Source organism: Sphaeramia orbicularis, chromosome 12, assembly GCF_902148855.1.
Source record: "Sphaeramia orbicularis chromosome 12, fSphaOr1.1, whole genome shotgun sequence".
Classification (NCBI taxonomy): Eukaryota; Metazoa; Chordata; class Actinopteri; order Kurtiformes; family Apogonidae; genus Sphaeramia; species Sphaeramia orbicularis.
In genome coordinates, this window is record NC_043968.1 from 79,011,966 (window position 1) to 79,039,027 (window position 27,062).

Sequence of the window (27,062 nt, forward strand, 5' to 3'; positions counted from 1 at the left end):
GACTTTACATGTAGATTTTACAAATGTTATGGCTTCATTAAAGGTCATATGCAATGCAGCCATTTCCCCTAACTATTATTAATAATAATAATAGTACCAAGTGGTGCCAGGCACAACAAATCCTGCCCCTTGCACGTACTTTGCCCATTATAAGAAAATGGTAAGGTTTTTAAAAAAAATCATTAAAAAAAAAAATTAACTTTGATCTACTTTTCCCAAAATGTAATCACATCTATTCTACTTCACTGGTAATCAATAAACCTAATATGGTTTGAATTCAACCAATAGTTTTGCTGCTACAGTGTAAATAAACAAAAACAATACCCCTTGCCTCCCCTATGGGGGCGGGGTAAAAATAATAATAATAATAATACTTAGGATATACACTATTTCACTGTTTCTCTGTACAGTGAATACACTGTACAGACAGGGCTGAGCGATGCAGCCAAAAATGGTGATGTCATATGTAAATTTTAAAAAATAATAATTTTCAAATCCTGAGTGAATGTTGAAGAAACCACATGGGTATTTGTGCTTTTAAATTATTCAGAAAACATCTAACAATATTAAACAGATAAAATAGGGGGAAAAAAATTAAAAAGCTGCAAAAAACATTGAGATGTAAAGAGATGAAAACAACATAAAAGACATGAAAAAGATGAAAGAAAAAAACAGCATAAAAGACAAGACATGAAAGAAGAGGAAAATGATATAAAAGATGAAATAAGAACAAAACAATTTAAAAGATGAAACAAAACAAAAACTATGGAAAAAGTAAAACCAGAGGAAGAGGATGGAAAGAACAAAAACAAAAATGAAGTAAAACACAAAAGAACATGGTCAGAACATTTACTGAAGACCTCAGACACTAATGAACCCAGAACAATTCTAACGCAAAAATATCAAAATTATACAGAGGAAAGATTCAATTAAACAAATGTTTACATATTTTATAAGTTTCTTAGGTAATGTTGAAAATATGACAATAATGATTAAAAACTGTAAATAATCATGGACTTGAAGTCCATCCATAGAATCTAAAGTCAGAATATTTGTGTTTTAACCTTTAATCTTGCGTTTCTCGTCCAACCTGCTTCTGTCCTCTGACGACTTCAATCCTGCTAAAACGAGCTTTTTCGTCTGATTTTACGGCACAAACCTTTATTCTTACATCTTTTTAATGTCCCACCCTCTTCCTTATCTCATCTGTCCTCTTCTTAAACCCTCCAACATATATTTTTTTTCTTTTTAAGATGGTAAGTCTTTTCAGTTCGCTACGGGCAGTGGTTTTACTTACCATCTTTTTTCCTTTTTTGTTTCTTTTTTCTGATTCTCTACTCGTCCTCTGTCTTTTCTGTCCTTTTTCTTGTCTTCCTGCTGTCCCCTCCCGTTTTTCTCCGCCCCCCCTTCCTTTCCCTTTTTGTCCCATTTGCTGTGTTTTGTCCGACAGACAGCAGTGACAGTGACCTGGAACTGTCCATGGTGCGACACCAGCCTGAGGGTCTTGAACAGCTGCAGGCCCAGACCCAGTTCACCAGGAAGGAGCTGCAGTCGCTCTACAGAGGTTTCAAGAATGTATGACACTCACAGCATTCAGGATGCCCTGTCTTTCGTACGGATGCACCATAACTGTTTTTAATACCGATACTGATAACCGATAACTTCCTGGTTCTCATAACTGATGCCGATCCCAAACCCCAATAGTTCCCATAGTTCCAGTTGTTTTCTTCTTGTTTCCAGTCAGTGTTAAACTCTGTTAATAGTCCATTAAAGGCTCCTCCAGAACCTAAAGCCTATGTCCGCTTCAAATGGACAATAGTCCAAGGGTTTTCAGTTCTATTTATGTCACAGACAGAATTTGGTGATGATCGACCACTGTTTTCACACATTCAGCTCCGTTCAGCTTTGTCTCTATAAAGTGTCCCAATGGAGAGGACAGGGCTGAACGGGGACAACATCCATTAAACTGGGGTTGGGATTTTAGGAGGGGTGGAAGTGGGTGTGGCTACGATGTCCACACCTACTCATATAGAGTTCAGACCCCATGGAAATCTGACCTGGGGTCACTTTTCTAGTCTGTAAAACTGTCCCACCCATAGAATTCGACCCCTTATATGCATTTGTACTGTATGGTAATAATAATGTTGTAATACATTTCTCTATCATAATAAGGTTAAATATATGTCACAGTAGAGATTGAAATCCAGTAGGATTCCTAATCCTACAAGGACAGATAGGAATTGTAGTTTGTCCTAGGACAAACTGAAATCCTACAAGACATTAGGATCTGAAGATTGGAATTCCAATCTGTCCTAGGAGAATTTGCAATCCTACTAGGATTGCAAATTCAAATTACAAATTGCAAATTACAGATTGTAATTCTATTTGGAAGTGGGATCTGAAGATTGGAATTTCAGTCTGTCCTACGGCAAAAAATATAAGAATTCTGTCTGGACAATCTCAAATTCTATTAGGAGAATGTCAGATTATATCAAAATGTATGGAAACTAGTGAGTAGTATGCAGCACATTTAAGTCTTAGAAAAAGTCTTTGAAGCGTAGCTATAGAATATTAGATTCAAAGTCTGTGTAAATTCTGAATAAAATCATGGTTTGTAAGAATATTGTTGTTTCTTTTACTTTTAACCCTACCATCTAGACCAGGGGGCAGCAAAATGCCAATGCCAACTTTAACATCGTACATTTTCTGAATGGCTTGGCAACAATTAGATAATAATAAAATTGTATGTTGCCATGGCAACGGGTTGTTTACAGGTACATTTTTCAAATTCTACCGATTTCTGAATACAAACGTGTCTCATTTACATACCAATGACAGTTACAAACGGCTATTGAATAAGGTTGGACCAGATAGGACGGCTGGCATCCTGGTTACAATGTGTATTGACCTAGGACAAACTACAATTCCTATCTGTCCTAGTAGGATTAGGAATCCTACTGGATTTCAATCTTTACTGTGACATATATATGTATAATTTGAAATTTTCACCAGAAAATACTAATTAATTAATAATAATTCATAGACATGAAAGTAAATAATCTGTGTTTATTTTACAGTTGATGGACATCAGAGACATGAAATCTACCCGAAACTATGGAAAAAATAGGATTTATGTATTTATTTTCTTATATATATTAATTTGGTAATATTTGTGACAAAACCTCTGTAACAGTGAATGGATGTAATCAGATTACAGTAAAGGTTCTGGGATTGGAATCAGTAGCAGTTTTTTTAAGTCAATAACTGGTGTTAATCACAGATTCACAGATAGATTTATAATATCATGTGTTTGTACATTTGTGCAAATGCATGATGGGTAATACATTTATGTGCTTTTCATAAAATGTTTTGTGTTTATATGTACCTTAAATAAACTTTTACAGCTGCACCAGAGTAAGGAACTGAAAACCCTTTAACTTACAAACAATGGACTGATCCATACCTCTACTTCTGCATCTTCTTCTTCTTCCTCTTCTTCTTCTTCTTCTTCTTCTTGGTTTTTGCCAAGGCAACAATGTGCACTGTGTACTGGTGAAATGCACCTAATCTAAGCAATTTACATTTATTATTACGGGCTGTATTTATTGATGAAAACTTTAATTATCGGAATGACATAATTTTTTTTAAATATTGGGCTGATAATTATCGGTGCCGATAGTTATTGTGCATCCCTAGTCATTATACATGACTGCACATCAGCTTCCCCTTGTAGGACTAATTAAGGCATATTTATCTTATCTTAGTCATGTAGTCATTAAATAACTGCAGGATATAATATCTGAGACACATGCCCAACAGGTGAAAAGGCCATGCATACGTAAAAATATATTTTAAAAAACATCACCCCTTCATGCTTACATTCATTTTTATTATTGTTTTTATTACATATCAAGTCATTCAGAAAAGCATAATACAGTCATTGTTTTTTGTTTTTATACCCAAACCCATGAACATTCCCACCCTGTTGCACCGTAAGAAAAAGATAATTGACCATAATAAATAAATAAATAAATAAATAAGGAATGCAGATATTAGTCACAGACTCGTTTTAATAAGACTACTGTGGAATAACTGAGGGATCAGCCTCTTTTATGTAATTCAGAACAGGTTGCCAGGTACTGAAAAACTTACTGGCACATCCTCTTGTAGAATATCTGATTTTTTCCATGCTTACATTCATTTGATGGATTTGTGTTATGATACACTCCCCAAACTATAATATGTAAAATGCGTATTTAAAAACAGAGAGCAGCGACATTCAAATGTCCTGACTTGTATTTGATTTCAGACAATATGAAACCAAATATTTCATGTTTTGTCTTGTCGACTTCTTTTTATTTGTAAATATAGTTGAATTCCTCTCATTCAGGTTAAAACAGATTCAAGAAAACGTTGCAACAGTAGTTGCCATTTCTTTTGTCAACAGGTAAAAGACTTTGAATCTCCTTTTTTCTGTTTCCTAGACAATAGCAGACCATAGACCAGTACCCCCATGACAAAACCTGATGAGACTGTGCAACCAAAGGCCAAATAAGAACCACTGGTCTGGTGTTAGAGGCATAATAATAACAACAACAATAATAATAGTAATATTATTATTATTATTAATAATAATAATAACAGTCATTCTAATGAGGTTTGATTTCTTGGTTTTCTTTCTGCAGGTTTTCTGTCCTCATACTTTAGTGCACACATACATATTGATCATTTAATTCAGTAGACGATATTTGGTAATCTTGTCATTTCTACAAAAATTATTTATTAAAAGGGAAAACAGTCTGGTTCATTTCCTTTTTTATTCATCATCTGAACCTGCTTTATCCTCACTACAGTCACAGGGATTGCCTTTTTTTTTTTTGGAAATATAAATAAATAATAAATGTAAGTACAAGTTATATGTAGTTTTATTTTGGCTGAAAATATGAATTAAGAGTTCTTGCAAATGAATCACACTGTTTTTGGTGTTCAGAGATAAAATGATCCAATACTAGAAAAGCACTCGGAGAGCGCAGACCTCTGCCAAGGCTGATCAGTGCCCCCCCCCCCCCCCCCCCCAGTGGGCCCCCCCACGCCAAGGAGGTTATGTTTTTGCCAGGGTTTGTTTATTTGTCTGTCTGTCTGTCTGTCTGTTTGTCTGTCCGTTAGTGTGCAACATAACTCAAAAAGTTATGGACAGGAACAAACCCTGGCAAAAACATAACCTCCTTGGTGGAGGTAATTATGCCTTTAAAATTTAAATTGTGTAAAGGAAACACATGTAGATTATAGACAGGCTGATATTCAGAATGGTTCCCCCAACTGTCCACTTTTTGTCCAACCATCTCACCCCCCCCAAACACACACACACACACACAGCTTTCATCTGCATATAGGTGCACACACTGTAACACAAAGCCTGTTAGAGTTAGTTTAGCAGAGACATGGGGTAAACAGGAAACCCATTTAAAGCCTGAAGGGTGGAAACATGGTGCATGATCCTTCATTCTGCCTGTGGGTTCAGCACACGCTCAGTCAGATGGAGTATGGAGCCATGTCTGTGTCAAACTGGTGTTTAGAACAAGAGTAGAGACAGACATTCTACATGTTCCTGTTCAGTTTCATCAGTTGTAGTTGTTTTATTAAACTTTTCCACTGAAGAAAACCTTTGGTTGGATTTGGTTCCAAAGAATCTACTGTTAAACATATAGCTGTGATGTCACCAAACCATGTGACTAATGATCAGCTGACCTCATGAACCCGATGGCAGCTGTCCAGAGGACACATGATTCTACGACCAAAGACAGCTGAGAACTAATCAGCTGACACAAGAGGGATTTTCTGTTTCCATGGTGTCTCCATTATCCCTCTGTGTTCAGACTCCAGAGGCAGATTCTGTCCAATTCAGTCCAACTGAGTTTGGTTTTTATTTTTTTACTGATGTTGGCTGATTTATTATTTATTTATTTATTTATTTATTTATTTATTTATATAACAGAGATAAACACAGGTTTCAGCAACACACTCTGGTAAGATCTAGGAGCACAAATGTCATCTGAAGGAGATTAAAAACAAGCCAGAGAATAAAACAAATGGTATACGTTAAAATAATGTGTACAACGGCATTTACGGGCCACATAAGAAAATACAAACACCTGTAACTACGAGAATAAAGACGGAAAATATGAGGATCAAACCCGTAATTTTATGAGTATAAAGTCAAAAACAAAAAGAGTCATAATATTGTGAGAATAATGTTGTAATTTAAAAACAGGCGGGAAAAATATCCTAATGTACCCACCGTTAGCCCTGCAGTCAACCACTTCAGTCAGTTCCTCCACTACAGAGGTAATTTACTCCAAATCCGTTCAGTTCTTACGACAAAACAAACTCAAACGTGTGCGAACTGCCTTTAAAGCCCGTGGACTAATGCTAATGTATTGATGGTGGGTGGGGCTAATGGGCTCAGTATTTGGTGGGCGGGGCTAATAGGCTCAGTATTTGGCCTTTGTGCACAAACCCCAAATAAAAGTAAAACTTCACAGAATGTTCCAGGTCTACATTATGAGACCAGTGGGTACGACTGTATTCTGGAAATTATGATATTTTTACACCTGTTTTTGAATTACAACATTATTCTTATAATATTATGACTTTATTCTCGTAAAATTACGGGTTTTATCTCAATATTTTATGACTTTATTCTCGTAGTGACAGGTGTTTGTATTTTCTTATGTGGCCCTAATACGCTGTCGTACATGTTCATTAAAAGTAAAAATAATAAGCGCACTCTTAATTAGACCTCATTAATGTCCTGTCGCCCACCTTCATTTATGACCACACCCCCTTTAAACACTGGAACAGTCCTGTATTATATTTAAAGGTTCTGTACACAGACCTGCAGCTCTAACACTGAAGGATGTTGGACTTATTGTTACACAGTGGCAGGAAATGTCCATATTTAGTCTCAATCTATGGTTTAAAACAGGGGTGTCAAACATGCGGCCCATGGACCAAAACCAGCCCACCAAAGGGTCCAATCTGGCCCGTGGGATGAATTTACGAAGTGCAAAAATGACACTGAAGGTTTTAACAGTCAATGGTGTCCAACTAGTTTAAGTTCAGGTTCCACATACAGACCAATGGGATCCAGTAAAATAAGAACACCTATAAATAATGACAAATACACATTTTCTTATTGATTTAATGTGAAAAAATAACACTACGCTATTTAAATATTTACATTTGCAAACTATCCTATAACAATAAAATATGAACAATCTGAAAGGTCTAAAGAAATTTCTGTGTATTTGTACCAATATTCTACCTGTTCTTAGATGTTTGGTTAATTTCTAGATCCACTGTCATCGGTACATTATGTTAATAAACTGTGATGTAATATTGTAGAAATTATTCTTATTTTAGTTCCAAACTTCAACATTTTACCAATATTCTGTGTGTTCCCACATGTTTGTGTAACATTGTGTGTAAATGCACATGTATAAATAAGTTGAAGCATAATATTGTTAAAATTGCACTAATGTTTCTTACAAAATTTCAGTTTTTTCGGGTTATTGACATTCTTTGTGAAAGTTTGTAAATGTAAATATTTTCATAATTCAGTGTTTTTTGTGAACTAAAACAAAGGGGGAAAGTTGTCATTATTTATAGGTTATTGTGTTATTATTGTACTGGTCTGGCCCAGTTCAGATTAAACTGGGCTGGATGTAGAACCTGAACTAAACTGAGTCCTGGTCTAGAAGGAATAGTGTTTTGAAATATGCTGATGATCTGTTTGTGTTTGAACAGGAGTGTCCCAGCGGGTTAGTGGACGAAGAAACATTCAAGACCATTTACTCACAGTTCTTCCCGCAAGGAGGTAAAGTATGGTCCTGTCAAACCATTATTTAAAGCAACACCACAGAACTTCAGCTGAGAGGGGTCCCCCTAAAGTCAGGAAACAGTACTGTCTGTAACAGCTGTGGTTAAATCTGTATCTGGGTCAAACTCACACATTTGTTGATGAGTCACTGATGTCAGTAAACGTCCTGAGGTATGACAGGACTGGTAGAACTGTATGAGGGTCTGCGTCAGTGAGACAGGATTCAAATCATACAATATAAAGTTCAGAGCCTCTGGTCAGATAGTTTGTCGACATCTAATCCAGTGTGTGTGTGTGTGTGTGTGGGGGGGGGGGGGGATGGGCGTTTCCCTTTGCAAAGAGAAAGTGAAACTTAAGGCACATTACCAATTCCTCTTCGTCTGCTGCTGTTATGAAGCTCATTTACCTTTTCTCTACCTTCTGAAACTACACAAACTTTAATTTAAGGGGCAGGACATTTGTTTGTTAAATGTTTGTTTTTTTTTTCCAGTTCTGGGGGCACGCCACCACACCGACAACAGTTAAATATGTTGTGTCCAGATGAGGTCTGTGATAACAGAGCTGTAGTATCATTCATTCATGTACAGACGGACCCCGCCCATACACAGATAGACCCCGCCACTCTGGGTTTGACCCCTTATTTCAGAATTGTGGTTCAGTGTGAAGGGGGTCCTGAAGCCATCAAAGGTGAGATCGGAGCGGTGGTCTTGTTCGTTGACCCACGGCTCTGTGACACAAGAGTTCTTCAATACCTTTTGGAAGTGAACATTCACCTGGAGCTCGACTCCTTTATTCCATAATAAAAACAAACATAAAAGCTCAACAGCCAGGACGCCAAACTCTAGTCACTGCTGGTCACTGCGTGTGCATGCATCCACCGTTTATGTGATGTATCAGTGACGTATGCCGTAAAGCGATCACATGTTGTAGTTCTTCTTGTGTTGGGGTTTGGACTTGAACCCAGTAGTTCCATCACACAGATACTCTGCAGTGAAGACCACAGTGGAACTGAACCTACTGTGAGTGGTTTTAAAACCAAAATGACCTGGAAAATAGAGAAGAACGAAGCAGTCCAAAGTGTTTCTTTAAGTGTGTAATGTGCCTGATTTTTACCTACTGTAATTGTTTGTCCAAGGAAGACTTTGATTAAAAATATTCAGTTGCAGATGTTTGGTGGACTTGTGTCCAACTGTCCGTTGTCTTTCCTCAGATGCCACCACGTACGCCCATTTCCTGTTTAATGCCTTTGACATGGACCGAAACGGCTCCATCCGCTTTGAGGTACCTACATTTATCCCCATCAGGTGTTTGTCTGCTGTTGACCTGTTTGTTCTCTGATTGGCTCCTGTCATTTATCAGAGGTCTGACATATTGAACTGATCTGTTTTCTGTTGTAGGACTTTGTGTTAGGGCTGTCAGTGCTGCTCCGAGGATCTGTTACCGAAAAACTACGATGGGCCTTCAACCTTTACGACATCAACAAAGACGGATACATCACTAAAGAGGTTCAGTCGATAACATATATATATATATATACACACACACACACACACACCATCCATAACCTGTGATATTATTATACATAATGTGTTTGTCTGATCAGTGAAGTGGAGTATCGTTACATTATCATCAAGGCCTGACCTGAGTGGAGACGGTCATAGAGGACAGAGGTGTTAGCATCAAAACACTGGAAACCTCAGGCACCGTTTATAGTCATATGAAGTGTTGACAAGACAAGGACAAATATGTTCAAAATGAAGGTGTTGGAATCCAAAAACTCCTACACTGTGTGACATACATATGGAGCCAAATGTGTGACAAAAGTGTTTTCAATTAGATCAATAATTTGGCTTGAATTTTTTTAGCCTCATTTTGTTGAAAACATCCATATTAATTATTATCAGTATGTAGTGATTGAAGTAGTCTGAGAGGATGCAGAACTGATACAAGGGTTTATCAACACAAACTATTTATATTTGTCCATTTAGGTTAAATATGAGGTTACAGATGAGACTGAATTAAGAACAGACTATTTTTCACCCCATATTAGTTTTGTACTTCTGCTGTTTTCACACATGTGCACTACATGGGTACATTTGGTACAGCACACAGTGAACTGGTTTTGCCCCTGTAGTATTATTATTATCCGCATTAACTGTGTAGTTTTGAATATTTCACTACAGTGACATTTACTACAGTAGTTACTGTAGTACTAGAAGTAGTAGTAGTATAGTAGTAGCCATTACTCCTGTACTCCACTACTCCAGTACTCCACTATTCCTGTACTCCACTACTCCATTACTGTAGTACTCCATCCATATGTCCCTCTTCCATCCCACTGATGCAGACTTTTAGTCCAAATCCATCTGTACTGGGCTCAAACCTGTATGTTTTCTATGGGAGCTGTACCTGCAGAGTCACTTCTCTGAAAACAGCCTCTTCTCTTCCATCACTAAAGCACTTTGGATTTGACTTTGCTTCCGTTTCTCAGCTGAAGCTGAACTTCTAACTGGCTCTGCTTGTCTTTTTATAGCCACATTCATTCGGATTAAATGTATGGTTTCTTTGTGTGTGTGTGTGTGTGTGTGTGTGTGTGTGTGTGTGAGCTCAATCTGAGGTCAATCCAACAGACGACACACACATGACACACATGGACATGTGACACATCAGTGTGTGTAGATGGGACTGTTGAGGCTGGACTTATAAACCAGATCTGCAGCTTTGTTTCCAGTGTTCATGTGTGTGCAGATCATTCACACTGGCTTCTACAGAGACAAGTGTTGAATGAATCTGATGTGTCCACCATCATCCTTCACATATGAACACACACATGTCTATACAGGGTCCACTGCTGTCAGGACCGTATAAGTCAAACACATCCATGGTGTTCTTTGGTTGTTCATCTGTAAAACAGGTTTTTGATAGATGATTGTCACCTCTGAAATGTAATAATTTCATGACAGATTATCTTCATTTATGATTAAATATATGAAACCTGTCCCACAGTCTCATGTATCTGGTGTCTTTCAGGAAATGCTGGCGATAATGAGATCCATTTATGACATGATGGGCAGGTACACTTTGCCCAGTGTACGGGATGATTCCGCCTTTGAACATGTGGAGAAATTCTTCCAGGTACATTTTTGGTTCAGTCAGTAGGTGTGTTTTCACTAAATGTCAAATATATGAAATAGTTCCAAGCATGAAAGGAGATCAGATGGTTCCATAAAGTGGTTTATAGAGAACAGACCAGAGTACATGATGTAATCAGAGTATGGTACTGAGGGTTAGATTACAACAGACTATATTACACTGGTCTGTTAATGTTTAATAAATGATCTGTTTCAGATAATAAATGTGTTAAATGTTCCATATTTGAATCAGATTAATAGTTACATTAATGACCAAAGTGTTGTTTAGTTCATGTTTTAATCTGTATGATGGTGTGTTCTTCCACATATATGTTGGTTTGTGTCCATTTATATAATAGATTTATGAATGTTCCACTGATAGAACCTGTACAGTCCATTTATCCAGTAGATGTATATGATATATAGGGCAATGTATATATAATATAATATAGGGCAATGGTGGCATGGAATGCACTGCCACAATTGTTAATTTCAGAAATTCAAGCAGTTAGTTTTTCTAAAAGGTTGAGAATTTTCGTGTTTACCCAAGAATATCTGAGCTATTGCACATCCTATAATGACATCATCTAGACCACAGGTGTCAAACATGCGGCCCGGGGGCCAAATCCAGCCCGCCAAAGGGTCCAATCCGGCCCTCAGGATGAAATTTGTGAAATGCAAAAAATTGCACTGAAGAAATTAACAATCACTGGTGTCAAAATCATTTTAATTCACGTTCCACATACAGACACATACAATCCAATTAGATTTCAAGTGGGTCAGAACCAGTAAAATATTATCATAACCTATAAATAATGACAACCCCAAATTCTCTCTTTGTTTTTTTTGGTGTAAAAAAGTAAAATTACATGAAAATTTTTGCATTACCAAACTATACTTTTACAAAAAATGGGAATAACCTGAACAAATATGAATAAACGAAATTGTCTTAAGAAAAGTAAATGCAGTTTTACCAATATTCTGCCTGTTACTCAATGTTTTGTGCGATTGTAATGCACATGTGTAAATGATAAACTGATAAACCGAGGCAGAATATTGTTAAAACGGCACTAGTTTTCTTAAGAGAATTCAAGTTGTTCGTGTTATTCAGATTTTTAGGGGAGCTTTGTAGATATAAACCTGATCGTAATATAATTCTACTTTTTTCTCTGTTATTATTTTACTGGTCCGGCCCACTGGAGATGAAATTTGGCTGGAAGTGGCCACCGAACTAAAATGAGTTTGACACCCCTGCTCTAGACGGTTTGTTTTTCTTTTGTTTGTTGTGGAGCTGTTTTTTTTTTTTTTTTGTTTGTTTCTGTTATTTATTCATTCTTTTTTCTGTTTTTATTGTTGGTATTATTATTGTTATTGCAATTGTTTTGTGTTGTGTGCTGTTGTTGATTTTTGGTTTTTGTGGTGTTGTGTTGAGTGTATGTACATCCTGTTTGTTTGAGCGAGTTGTGGGAAATTGTGGTGCTTTGTTTTTATGTTGTTAATGACCCCAGGAAGAGCAGCTGCTGTGGTGTGCAGCAGCTAATGGGGTTCAAACTAACTAATAATAAACTAATGTATAAATGCTCCACTGATAGAACCTGTACAGTCCATTTATCCAATAGATTTATAAATGTTCCACTGATAGCTGTCCAGTCCATGTATTGTCATGTGCAGACAGTGTTTGAAGTAGATCTGACACTAATATTCCTTTGGACTTAAACCCATTCTATCATTAATTCCAGATTGTATCTGTGAAACTGTTTAGGACTGGATTAGTCTGGATCAGAGACTCAGATTTAGTAAAGTTTAACCACTGTCATTCAGAACCATGTGACCTGTTTTATATCTAATGCTTTTCATAAATGAGTCAGAGGAATAACATGGCGTCCTCATCAGTCTGTACCACCTACTGTTACCTATTAAATACCTGAGAGGATGCAGTAAACAGCTGATCAATGACACTGATCAGAGTTAAATGACATCAGAACTGACTAGAGAATGGACGTCCATTTGCCCTGATGTTCACCACAAAACCACAATGACCATTAAAGTATTCACAAAAGGCTGTATTTTCTGTCAAATTTTCCTGTTTCTGTCAGTATTTTCTAAACCAAAACTTTCAAATACACATTAAATGTATTAATGAAAACACATTTGTTAAATACTGAACTGTGGTCCAGGGCTGTAAAGGCTGTAAAGTCATCTTAGTTCAGTTCCACATTCAGACCAATATGACCTCAAACGGACCGAACCAGGAAAAGAGTAACAGTTAAAAAAAAAAAAAAAAAAAAAAGAATTTTAGGAAAATGTTTACATTTATGAGGTTTCTTTCAAAATGTTTCCTTAAAAATTCCCTAAAACATTTACAAAGTTTCCTTAAAAATATGAAAAAGCTGATATTTATTGAGAAAAATAAGAACAATTTCAACCATATTCTGCTTCAGTTTATTATTTATACATGTTCATTCTAACATACAGATACAGTGGATCTACAAACACGTATAAACATTTAATAACAGACTGAATACAGGGGTTGGACAAAATAATGGAAACACCTTAAAACATCAACAAAATATAATTTAATATGGTGTAGGTCCGCCTTTTGCGGCAATTACAGCCTCAATTCTCCGAGGTATTGATTCATACAACTTGTGAATTGTTTCCAAAGGAATTTTAAGCCATTCTTCAGTTAGAATACCCTCCAACTCTTTTAGAGACGATGGCGGTGGAAATCGACGTCTTACTTGAATCTCTAAAACTGACCATAAATGCTCAATAATGTTGAGGTCTGGGGACTGTGCCGGCCATACGAGATGCTCAACTTCATTAGAATGTTCCTCATGCCATTCTTTAACAATTCTAGCTGTATGGATTGGGGCATCATCATCTTGAGGTGAAGGTGTTTCCATTATTTTGTCCAACCCCTGTATTGATCCAATTACACTGACTTACCTTAAGACGTTTGATGTTATTCATATTTTTTATGAAAGGACAGTTTGTAAATGTAAATATTTTCATAAAGGCTAATTTTCCTTTTTTTTTTTTTTTTTTTTTTTTTTTACACTCAAACATCTGTAGTTATTATTCATAGGTTCCTCTGACAGTATTTTACTGGTTCTGATCCACTCCTGGTCTGGTCTGTACTGGTACCTGAACTAAAATGGTTTGGACATTTTTAATTATTACCTCCACCAAGGAGGTTATGTTTTTGCCAGTTTGTTTTTGTTTGTTTGGTTGGTTGTGTGGTTGTTTGGCTGGCTGGCTGGCAACATAACTGAAAAAGTTATGGATGGATTTTGATGAAATTTTCAGGAAATGTCCGAAATGGGACGAGTAACAAATGATTAGATTTTGGGAATGATCCGGATCACTCTCTGGATCCAGGAATTTTTAAAAGGATTCTTTATCACTGGGAGATAGGGATATTTTCAACATGTGTGTGTGTGTAACTCCACAATGAATGGTCAGAGTGCTTGGTAAAAAAAAAAAAAAAATACAAAATAAGTTCCCAACAGGTTCTACAAGATATTGAAGATTGATCTGGATCCTCACAAAATTCTGGATACCATGATCCAGAACAGGAAAAAATTGCGGAGTTTTGGAATTTTCATTCAACTAATGTATTTGTTATTTTTATATCTTGGCAAAACACATGAAATAGAGGAAAACGCAATAAAAAAAGACGCTAATATCAATGCTAAGGATCTAAGTCCAAAGTCCAGGTATTATTTTTAGTAGATCACAGCATGGGAGACTGAGCTGCCTTGGTGGAGGTCTGTGCTGTCTGAGTGCTTTTCTAGTTAATATCTTTGTGTGTTTTGTGTCTCATGGACCAGATTGGACCCCTTCGGTGGGCCGGTTCTGGTCCACAGGCCACGTGTTTGACACCTGTGATGTAGTCACTTTATATGTCATTTATTCACTGTTAGGGATGTAACGATATGAAAATTTCACATCACAGTTATTAGGACCAAAATTATCACAGTTATTATTATCGTGGTACTGTTGAAATTCTCAAAATGTTTAAAAAGTACTAATAGACACACTGAAATAATTTAACCAAGTTGTATTTTGAAAAAAAAAAAAAAACAACAACAACAAATGAAATAATTGGCACAATGTACTTTCTGTTGGCAGAAACATTTAAATATTAACCCTTAGTGGTCTGAGCCTATTTTGGCCATTCTTCAGTTCTTTTGATTTTGCCTTTATATACTATATAAACTAATGTTTACAATATCCATGTTTGGGATCTTTTTTATTTTCAGCACAACTTAATTTATATCATCTGTCTATAATTTTTTTCTCTTAAACCTACTATAAAAACATAAAGGACAAAAAACACAAAAAATATATATAAAATCCGATCTGAAAAATGTATATATTTTATTGCATAAATAACACAAAGATGCTTAATGAACCTTTTCAAAGACTTTAAAAGTGAATATTAGTTCCAAATATTAGGTATATAAAATTAAAATTGTAATAATTTAAAACTACTCAAATATTTGACATAAAAGCAGATCTTTCTCCGGTGAAAAAGTACGATAATCAGTTATCATGATAATTAGAGTTTAAACGGTAATACTAACTGTCTGCAATTTTACCGTGGTTTATCGTTACACCAGTAATCATTACATCCCTATTCACTATAAATGTTTTCTTTCCTTCATAACGTGGTTTATTAAAAATTGTTTATTATTTCAGAAAATGGATCGGAACAGGGATGGAGTGGTGACTATAGATGAATTCATAGAAACCTGTCAGAAGGTGAGTGTGACTCCTGTTTTTATCACAGATGTCAGATTCATACAAACCTTTTCTGGATTAACTGTACATGTTTGTATTTTCAACAGGATGAAAATATAATGGCATCCATGCAGCTGTTTGAGAACGTCATCTGAGCAGAGACACTTATGGTCCAGATATGGTCCAGATGAGGTCCAGATATGGTCCAGAGGGTCTGGGTCCAAAGTAAAGGGATAGTGAAAATGAAAGAGTAACATGTTTTAATCCGACCTGTTCATCTATGCAGACCAATGGTTAGAGTTGGTTCATCACCTGAAGCTTCTTTGCATGTGTTTCATTTGTGTTTTTGCACATGAAGGAGGTCTACGTTAACATCTGTCATCTGGAGCATGGACCAGCGTTTGTCCACAACTTAAAGCATGTGACACAAACCACACTGAAGACAGACAGACTGTGGACCACTGTCCGATGTGGACATTCTACAGACGGTACTTTGTTACTGGATCATACTGTAAAAATAATAATAATAATAATAATAATAATACCGTGTTTATAAGTTCATCAGATTTTTGGTGTAAATGTGATTTCCAGTGTCTGTCATGTTGATTCTAAATAAACATCTATGTTCACCTCCTTAAACTGGACTGTATTTACTCTAGTTTCTACGACGGCGTATTAGGCCACATCGGAAAAATACAAAGAAGAAAGTCGGAATATTATGAGAATAAAGTCGTGGTTTAAAAACAAAACAAAAAAATTCATAATTTAACGAAAATAATGTCGCACTTTTATGGGATTAAGGTCGTAATATTTTGAAAATAAATTCACAGAAGTGCGATAAAAGTCATAATTTATCAATTGTAAGAGTTTCCGGTTCTAGCGCGAACCCGTGAGTTGAACACTTCAGTCAGTTCATCCAACACTGAACAGGAAATTTACTCCAAATCTGTTCAGTTCTTACAGAAAAAACAAACCCAAACGTGTGCGAAGTGTCTTCAAAGTCTTTCAAAGTTATTCTCCATCATGACACGTGTGGGTACGACTTTATTTTGCTAATATTACGACTTTATTCTGGTAATATTATGCCTTTATTCTGGTAATATTACGACTTTATTCTGGTAATATTACGACTTTATTCTGGTAATATTATGACTTCATTCTGGTAATATTATGGCTTTATTCTGGTAATATTACGACTTTATTTTGGTAATATTACGACTTTATTTTGGTAATATTATGACTTTCTTCTGGTAATGTTATGGCTTTATTCTGGTAATATTATGGCTTAATATTATGGCTTTATTCTTGTTCTTGTAATATGACTTTATTCGGGTAATATTATGACTTTATTCTGGTAATATTACGACTTTATTCTGTTAATATTATTGCTTTATTCTGTTAATATTATGGCTTTATTACCTCCACCAAGGAGGTTATGTTTTTGCCAGGGTTTGTTTGTGTGTTTGTTTGTCTGTCCGTTAGTGTGCAACATAACTCAAAAAGTTATGGACAGATTTGGATGAAATTTTCAGGGTTGGTTGGAAATGGGATAAGGAAGAAATGATTACATTTTGGTGGTGATCGGGGGTGGGGGGGCCCACGGGGGGGGCCACTGATCAGCCTTGGCGGGGGTCTGCGCTCTCCGAGTGCTTCTAGTTCTGGTAATATTATGGCTTTATTCTCCAAGTATAATGACATGAATCTCCTAATATTACGACTTTATTCCTGTAGTAACAGGTGTTTTATTTTCTTATGTGGCCCTGAAACGCTATCCTAACTTTCTATTTCACCAAAGGGACCAGAGTTAGGTTCATTGTTTTAAAAATATATGCACCTAGATGTTTACTACTGCTGAAAGAATGACAGTTTGACTGTATGAACTTCATCTTCATCATCAAACAAAGCAGTGATATTTGATATGAAAAAGCACTTTGACATGTATTTGTTTATAGACAGTCTGTGTGGTCTGCTCTGCCTCCTTTCATTTGTTCGTATACATATATTCATCTCATTCAGACTTTAACACGTTCAATCCTAATTAAAGGTCTCCAGGACCATCTGTTCAGTTACAGATTGGAGTCAACAGGAAGTCCCAACTCCCGCCTCTGGGGTCGGTCTGACTCATCCAGTTCACCAGACCAGACTCTGTGATCTTGGTATTTAGAAACAGTCATTGTTTATTGTGTATTTGGATCCCATTGGCTCCTACTGTAGTGGTGGTTCTGTTCCTGAGGTCTGAGAAGGGATTTAAAGTTATATAATAAATGTACTGAGTTAGACTGAACCAGTGGACTAGTGTGGACTAATGTGGACCTGTGTAGACTAGTGTGGACTAGAGTGGACTAATGTGGACCTGTGTAGACTAAAGTGGACTAGTGTGGATTAGAGTGGACTAATGTGGACTGGTGTGGACTAATGTGGACCAGTGTGGACAAGTGTAGACTAATGTGGACCAGTGTGGACTAGTGTGGACTAATGTGGACTAGTGTGGACTAGAGTGGACTAGTGTGGTCTAGTGTTTAGTGTCCACAGCAGGGCCTGTAGATGATCCTTCAAAACAACACAACAACCCTACAGTGGTAGGGTTATCTTCTGTTATCTGCACATTTGGGGGTTTGGAACATTCTCCTCTTTCTTTTTTTTTTTTTTAATCTTTTTTCCCCCCATCCTCTTCTCTCTAAATAACCCTCTGTCTTGTTCTCGATAGTCTGGACTCAGATGAAGTCACATCCTGAGAATGCACCGACCAGTCAAAGCTTCCATTTAGACCAGTTCTGTTCCTGTTGGGATGGAGGAGGACGACTGGTTATTAACAAAGAAGAAAAGTCGCAGTAGAACCAAAGAACATGGCAGAAAAATACACAACTGCACAAATAAGACGTGAAAATGTCCTCCACAAACATAAACAGTACTGTGTAAAGAATACCTTTAGATTTATTGGTTTTACAGGGTTTTAAAAACTGTATGTGCACAGTTTTAAAACATACATATGATGGAGTATTAGGGCCACAGAAGAAAAAAACACCTGTTACTGTGAGAATAAAGACGTAAAATAGGGAGATAAAACCTGTAGTTTTATGAAAATAAAGTCATAGTTTAAAAAAAAAACACTCATAACTTAAACAAAATAACATTGTACTTTTATGAGGTTAAAGTCATAATGTACAAACACTTCCATGTGTTTTTCTTGTGTTTTTAATATATACTTCTTTTTTTTCCACTTACGGGTAAGGAACCAAATATGGTAACTTCATTGACCTTGATTTTCTATAAACAATAAAAGAAACTTAGACAAATTTCCCTAAAGTGCTACAGTGTTGTGTCCTCCAATAACACACTGAGGTTGAACAGTTGAATATCAGAGTATTCTTCTGAGTGGACGATAAAGGGTTAAACTGTGGTCAGACCATGTCAGAGGTGGACCAGGACCAGGGACCAATGGAGCTGTGGACCAGTGGACCAATGGAGCTGTGGACCCATAGTCCAGTGGACCAGGACCAGTGGAGCTGTGGACCAGGACCAGTGGACCAGGACCAGTGGACCAATGGAGCTGTGGACCCATAGACCAGTGGACCAGGACCAGTGGAGCTGTGGAGGTCCTCTGTGTGTGCACAGACTGGACTGGTGTTTACAGGACCACTACCACAGAGTGGACAGAGGACATGGTGTCTTATATGAGCTGAGGAGTGGACACAGATGGACAGATGGACAGATGAAGGAGGACCAGGTGGAAGTGGGAGAAACTGGTTTAAACCAGACCAGTTTATGCTTCTCCGTTTACCTGATCAGCTGTTTCCTGAGTTCACAGACCCTTTTACTCCTCAGGGGATAAATACTGTTTCCCAGACGACTCCAGAACCTTCTTCCATCAGAACCTGGACTCTGTGGAAACTCTTCCAGGTCTCTGCAGGACTTTCACTTTCATCTTCTACACCTTCATCCAGATCTGCTGCAGGACACGTGTCTGCATGTGGTTCACTGAGTCCTGCAGCAGGTGGAGAACATCTGTGAGCAGGCCCAGGTCCAGACTGCTTTGACTGGGGGGGCCAGTACAAGCTGTTGATTGGACGGACATCTTTCTATATGACCACACCCACCAACCAGATAGAAATACACTCTGATTATTTAACTGTGACAGGTTTGGAATTGGACAGGTCAACAAGGACCAAATAAAATATTTTCATTTATTTTAATTTTGGGATGAAGCAGGTGGGGCAGGTGGAGCATTTGGGGGGGGGGGGGGGGCAGGGGCATAGAACCGTCCCTGTGGTACAGGTTTATGTTACTGGTACAAACAGCTGCAGTCGAACATGAACTGGACTAAGAGTCTGGTTTAGAACAAAAGGAAAATGTCATCAGATAAAATTTGCTATGATTTGGTGCTATATGAATAACATTTGATTGATTGATTGATTGATTGATTGATTTGCATTGAATTCCTTACATACAGATACTTCTGTTGATCTTAGATCTCACCTGTGCAGGTTTATGTATTTCAGATTTAACAAACTGAACTCTAACCTGTTTTTCAGATCAGTGTTTAGTTTCTTTCATTTATTTCAGATTAATGCAGATTTATTTAAACCCTGTCGAAGCAGCTGAAACTAAACCTGTTCATTATGAGAAACCTGCAGTAAATACACTTTACTTCAAGTGTTCTCTCCAAAAATGTTACTGTTTGTTTTTTGTGTGTGTGTTTGTTTGTTTGTTTGTTTCTACAGCTGCAGGTGTTTGTTTTATCCTACCCTTTGCTGACTACACTTCCATTTGCTGAGTAATGGCAGAACACAAAGTGTGACAACAACTGTATGTGACAATCAGCAGAAATCATTCAAACTTGACTGTATTATTGATCCTGAACCAATGGCAAAGCAGGACTGGTTTTAGGGCGGGGCCAAGCTGGCTCAGTTGTGTGAATGTTGGCAAAGAAGTGACAGTAAACAGGATGATGTTCCTGTCCTGCACTTGGACAAAGGACTGCAGCTCCAGCATCAGCGCTTCAACTCACACCAGTCAGAGGTAAACAGACAGGTTCACAGCTGATTTACACTGAAATATCCACTGGTATTGATCAGAATAGAACAGCTGATTTATACTTTAAATATCCACTGGTATTGAGTCAAATAGATCACTAATGTGTAAAAACAGTAACAGTTGAACTATTTAAACTGGAATCGCAGTGATGTACATAAAATAGAAGAACTGAAAGTGGTTTAAAGTGTTTTGGAAAATCTGTCAAATGTAGATGTCACTATTATTATTTTAATGTCATAGAAAAAAAACAGTGCATGAAGGCAGTGAAACATGATGATCCACCTGATGTTCTGCTGATCCGACTGTTGACACACAGACAGTTCTAGAGTGTTGACGTACAGACGGTTCTAGAGTGCTACAACACAGACGGTTCTAGACTGTTGACATGCTGACGGTTCTAGAGCATTGACATACAGATGGTTCTAGACAGTTGACACATGGACGGTTCTAGTCCGTTGACATACGGACGGTTCTAGTCCGTTGACATACGGACGGTTCTAGACTGTTCACATACAGATGGTTCTAGACTGTTTACACACAGATGGTTCTAGACATCTATTGTGTTAGTGCTGATGGTCATGTGACTGGGATGTGCTGTCGACCAGATCAAAGGCTTTGAATCCACACATTTACAGCCTGTCTGCAATGAAAACAGAACAAGTAACTGAGTACTAATACTCCATCACTTTACTTAAGTACAAAAGTTGGTTCTCTATACTTTACTGGAGTAACTATTTTTCTTTTTTTTTCCTTCTACTCGTTACATTTACAAATAGCCTCATTACTCCTGTTTCATTTAGGCTTATTTTCACTCCATCATTGTTCAAATAAATGAACTGCCCAGATAAATGGAGTGAATCTGACTGTGGTTGGATCAGAAGTATAAACATGTACCATTCTGAAACCCTTCAAACGCCTTCAACTGGTACAGAAGTCTGTTTTAAAGCCTCGTACATAAGTCGGTAACCTTCAGAATCTAAAGAACCATTTTTGGACAGAAATAGAAAAACTAAAGTGTCTGGAGTCAAAACATACTCTTAGATTTTTCCTCAAAATGGTGACAGTTTCAGAAGCTCTGTAGGTTTAGTTTGTACAGAATATGAGGAGAAGAAACCACAGTTTCAGAGCATCTACAGAACGAAAGAAAACCGTGAAATTTGTCATTTTGCAGCAAAAATCACCTGTTATGTGAAGACTTTGTTTGCAATGAAATAGTCTACATTTTTACAACTTTTTTGGTTGCAACAATAAATGCAAAACATGTAAAAAAAAAAAAAAAAAAAAACCAAAAAAAAATGTTATTGGTTTCCATACCCTCTTGAGACCAGGAAAGTGAAAGTTTTAGGTTTTTTGCCTTAAATAATTGTCTTGATTGGAACCTGCATACTGCCACAGTTTTTACAGGTAAATTTTTTATTATTTTTATGTTTTGTTTTGTTTTTATTTTTAATAGAATATTCTCTGTAATGGACATCATTTCTTAAGTAAAAGTGTCAAACGTTTGTCTCCTACAGAGGTCAAAAATGCATTGCTGGGTCTCAGGAGATTAAGGTTTTGGATAAAACCACATTGAGCCCCAGACCCATATCGAAGGCCAAAATACAAAACCTCCTATCTGAAAAAAAATCACTTTTTTTAGGAAACAAAAAAAAACGTGGATCCTGGAGGATTCTGTTGGGTTTCTGTAAATTGGCTTAGAGTCTGGTTTTGACCAACTCTGTATGTAAAGTGTCATGAGATAACTTTTACTATGATTTGGCGCTATATAAATAAAATTGGATTGATTGATTGATTGATTGATGGTTTAGTTTTATTATAGTATGGTCTTTGTTGTTGTTGTCAGGTGACCTCCATGTCATAAGAAAGGGCGGGATTATCTTGGAGATGGACTGAAAATGTGGAGTCATCCTTGTTCTCACCATTTAATGTGAAAACTCAGAATCTAAAAATTTGCAGATAGAAGGTTTTGTTTTTTGGCCATCGATATCTGGCCCCAGAGCCTAGGGTGCCCCCCCCCCCCCCCCCCCCTCCCCTATTGTTTATACCTGTGGAGTGAACATGAACCCTGTGGACCCTGTGGACCCTGTGCCCACGTTAACAGTACCGGCCTTATTTACCCTGGTCTTAAATCCCATGAACTCTGACCTGCCTTTCTTTCAAACACACACTCTTTCAGGTTCAGATCTCCAGTCATGGGTGTCCACCTGAGGGTCTTCTCACTGTGTTTCTGCCTGTTCCTGATGGCAGCTCTGTTTCCTGGTGCTCAGTATACGTACGCTGAGAAAGGAGGTCGTTTCTGGAACCGAGGAAAAGGCAAGAACAACAAAGAGTCTCAGTCCCAGAACCAGGGTCTGTCCAAACAGGGTCTAAAGTGGGCCGGAGCTGCAGCGGCCGGCATCCTGGGGGGTACGGGTACCGGCTATGGCCTGGGGTTCCTGGGTAAGACCAAGCCCAAATATGGGAGTCATCATGGACACAAGACATCCTCCTCCGATCAACAGAAGAACTACAACGAAGGCCAAGGACCTCAGAACCAGTCCAGGTGGAGATCCTTTGTGAACGCAGCAGCACCTTCTCCCATCGGCTTCACATTCGGATTCGTGGTCCCAGTCCTCGTATCCGCCTGGATAAGGGACATTTAACCAAAACCTGCAGTTACTCACAGAAAATGGAATAAAGTCACCTCTGACAGAACACCTACTTGCCTGTGCTTCATTCGGTTTCATGCTCCTTAAGGTTCATTCTTCTTAACTTAAACGGATCGTCCTCTTCTCTTCCTTCTGCCGTTGTTTTGTTGAATGTACAAGACTCGGATCAGTGTCAAATCCACATGGAGTCAACCTCTTTCACCATTTTAAAACCAAATATGTGATCAAAGCAGAGGAGGTAGAATACCAGAAAAGTACCTATCAAGATTGTTATCGTTAACGAAAACTAACAAAATGACGAAAACTAGGATTGAAATAACATTTTTGTTAACTGAAATAAATAAAAACTATAATTAAAAAGAAAAAACGATAACTAACTGAAACTGTATTGTGTGTTTACAAAACTAACTAAAATAGGTAATAATTATGGATGAAATTCCCTTCGTTTTCATCTTTGTGAATGTTGGATTGATATGAAATGGATTTATTTCACTTGAGCAATTGTAGCTAGCGGCACCATACGACACTTCACGGTCCGTCACTTCTCGTCACTTGTTGTTTAGCGTCATCTTCTTGTTCCCCCTCTACCTGGAAACATGGAGAATAAAGTTGGGAGAAAGCACCAGAGTCCTGTCTGGGATTTATTTGAATATGATGGCGAAGAAGATAAAATATATGAATAAACTAAAACTAAGCATTTAGAAGAAAGCCAAAACTAATAAAAACTAGCAAACCTGCTCTAAAAACTAATTAAAAGTAACTGAATTAGAGAAAAAAAAAGTCAAAACTAACTAAAACTAAACTGTAATGAAAAATCCAAAACTATTTTAACCTTGGTACCGATGCAGACCAACCTGAACAATACGAACTCCTCTGTCCTCAGAGTTGGGGTTCCACGACAAAATGTGGATGTTTTAAGGTTGTTTATGCTGTAATGGCAAGTTTACATATATTCTATATTACATATACGTTTGGTTGAAGTCTGTATTATATGAGACCGGGTTTTATTCCTGTTAGACAAATGATTGTTTTGCATTCTGTGTTTGGTCTAGGACACAGGGACATCTGCGTTGGAAACAGCTTTCTCACAGAAGTTATCTCTTCCAGACATTCCATTCTAGCACAGAAGATATTGTGACACAAAGAGAGCATGATTTTTTTTATTAGTTTTCATATAAGAGACAATGACAACTGTAATGTCTTGTACACTCATGCAGACAGCCTCTGTACGATCGTACCTTGGAGCTCCAATTAAAATTATACTGAAAAGACACTGATCATATGAATTGACCATTTCTTATTTTGAGGACAAATGAGTAGAGTATTATTTTTTCCATAACACAAAGTTGCGAGAAAGCAGCAAAGTCCTATATGGGATTTATTTGAATACGACGGTGAGGAAGATAAAAGATATGAATAAACTAAAACTAATACTAGAACTAAACTAAAACTCAGCATTTAGAAGAAAACAGAAAAAAATAAAAACTACCAAACCTGCTCTAAAAACTAATTAAAACTAACTGAATTAGAGAAAAAAAAGTCAAAACTAACTAAAACTAAACTGTAATGAAAAATCCAAAACTATTTTAACCTTGGTACCGATGCAGACCAACCTGAACAATAAGAACTCCTCCCTCCTCAGAGTTTGGGTTCCACAACAAAATGTGGACGTTTTAAGGTTGTTTATGTGTAATTATTTTTGTAGTTTGACGTGGGAACTTTCTCTGAGAACTTTTCGGAACAGTTCAAAGGTTGGACGCTGCTGAAGTCATAGTTTGAGGACACTATGGTTTAAACGACCAGGACAGAGTAGGTCAGGTGTGTTTACAGAAATAAGGCTGTTTTAGGAGATCAGTGAGTGACATGTCAGAGCCACGCCCCTGATCTAATAAAAACAGGGGTTATTCTTTGTTCCACATACGATAGGATTCACCACTGACTCATTATTCACTGTTCAGATGGGATTAGTTTGACAAAGGTACGTGGGGTTGAGTAAAAACTGCCAGAGGTTTTAGTTCTGTCCAAATGTGCTACGTCATTAACTATTACCAAACGATGTCAGAACAGATTACTGTGACTTTCACCTTCTGTAAAAAGGTCTGACAAAATGAGCCCAGGTAAAACTAACAGACCAGTAGTTCATATGTGCACAGGAAATTAGCCTGAGTAAAATTTACCCAAATTGAAGAAAATTTGACTCTACTCAGATAATATTTGGTCCTTCTCTAAAAAGAGTAAAAGTTACTCTTTGGGTAGAGTTCTCCAAACTCAATCTAGAGCCAAATTGACTGTTTTTGAGGAAAATACTTTTGACTCTGGAAAAAACAAACATTTGACAGGTCCACTCTGTTCTACATAAAATTTGCTTAGAGGTCTTATTTCTGTCTTTGTGCACAAGAAATCAATAGAAGTGAATCCCCAAAGGAACTTTGTGTTGGTAAATGCAAGTTCTGCAAATTGACAGGATTTCAGTTCTGTTCAACATGTTGATGATCATATGAACTATGTTTTCAGGTCAAAAATGTCCAATTTCATCACAATTAATGCTATATTTTCATGTCACAAATGGCCAAGTTCTATTTGAACTGAATTTACCTGAAGAACAAATATTCTATTCTTTTCGATTCCCCAGTTTTTCTTACAAGATTCTATCCTACATATCACATGTTTTATTTTTACAGGTTCAATCTGGAGTATGGTGCTGATCCATCCTGCTTATGTTACGCCAATACATACATTAAGAATGTCATGTCACTTTTTAAATCAACAGTTTTCTAATAATAAGCATTTTTATAAAGAAATAACAATTCTATATTGTTATTTACTCTTTAGTATGATGATGAATTATACAATAAATAATTCTGATCCTAGTTTTTGCACAGGGATCATTAGTGTAAACGGTGACATGGCTGCCGAGCATCAGTATGATGGGATCTGTAACAACCATGTCACATCCGTCCACTGCCACATTTTGTGTTTTTGTGTCAGCTGTTATTGTTTTAGATCCACAATACTAACATTTATGAATAAGAGGAGAACTAGCAATAGTAAGTCTATAAGTTTATTACCAATAAAGTACTGGTACTGACCAGATCATCATGGGTAATGTCACGTCCGTCCACCAGCAAAAGTTTTCACATACACGTGCTATTCAAAATCCAATATTTGTGAAAATAGAGCTTCCACTGTCAAATAATATCAGTAGTCTGTGCACAAATGGATTAGCATTATTTTGACAGTTTTATGCATTTCTTACAACTTTTCTTTTTTTTTCTTTTTTTTTTTATAAAAATGGCCACTCATTTGACCCCCTAAGTAAATTTTAGCCGATATGTATATAGTTTGTAGTTTCATTATTTTTAGGTTTGTTTGTTTGTTTGTTTTTTATCTTCATGCACATTTTTTCTTGAACATTATTCTGTTGCTTCCTTCGCCATTGAACTTCCTCATTATGATATCAATAAAGTCTAATCTAAATAAATAAATAAAACATTTATTGGTGTAGTAATACTAATATTCTCCAGTTTACTGACACTGACCCCCACTTGTCGGACCACCAGACTACACCCACATTTCTAACACACACATTCAACCTTCCAAATAATCCATAAAATGTTCTACTTC

At 37.0% G+C, this 27,062-nt stretch overlaps 1 protein-coding gene and 1 long non-coding RNA gene across 4 annotated transcripts in view; one reads left to right on the forward strand and one right to left on the reverse strand.

The window, feature by feature from the left end:
• Positions 1-16,388, forward strand: part of kcnip3b (Kv channel interacting protein 3b, calsenilin) — a 35,321-nt gene extending 18,933 nt beyond the window's left edge. For 2 of the 3 annotated variants that reach the window (XM_030150388.1, XM_030150389.1), the window contains 7 exons: positions 1,451-1,575; positions 7,807-7,876; positions 9,090-9,160; positions 9,277-9,384; positions 10,910-11,014; positions 15,715-15,777; positions 15,864-15,966. In XM_030150388.1, coding sequence (XP_030006248.1) covers positions 1,451-1,575; positions 7,807-7,876; positions 9,090-9,160; positions 9,277-9,384; positions 10,910-11,014; positions 15,715-15,777; positions 15,864-15,911 — 590 coding nt within the window. In that variant the 3' untranslated portion in view covers positions 15,912-15,966. Of the gene's footprint in view, positions 1-1,450; positions 1,576-7,806; positions 7,877-9,089; positions 9,161-9,276; positions 9,385-10,909; positions 11,015-15,714; positions 15,778-15,863 lie in introns of all 3 variants that reach the window. The other variant, XM_030150387.1, reaches the window with a different exon arrangement.
• On the reverse strand, positions 363-25,737 carry LOC115430396 (uncharacterized). The gene is made up of 3 exons (XR_003936930.1): positions 25,590-25,737; positions 7,732-7,741; positions 363-373 (listed from the first exon to the last, which is right to left on the reverse strand). It is a non-coding gene; the product is annotated as an uncharacterized LOC115430396 (long non-coding RNA).
• Positions 25,738-27,062: the final 1,325 nt, after the last annotated feature.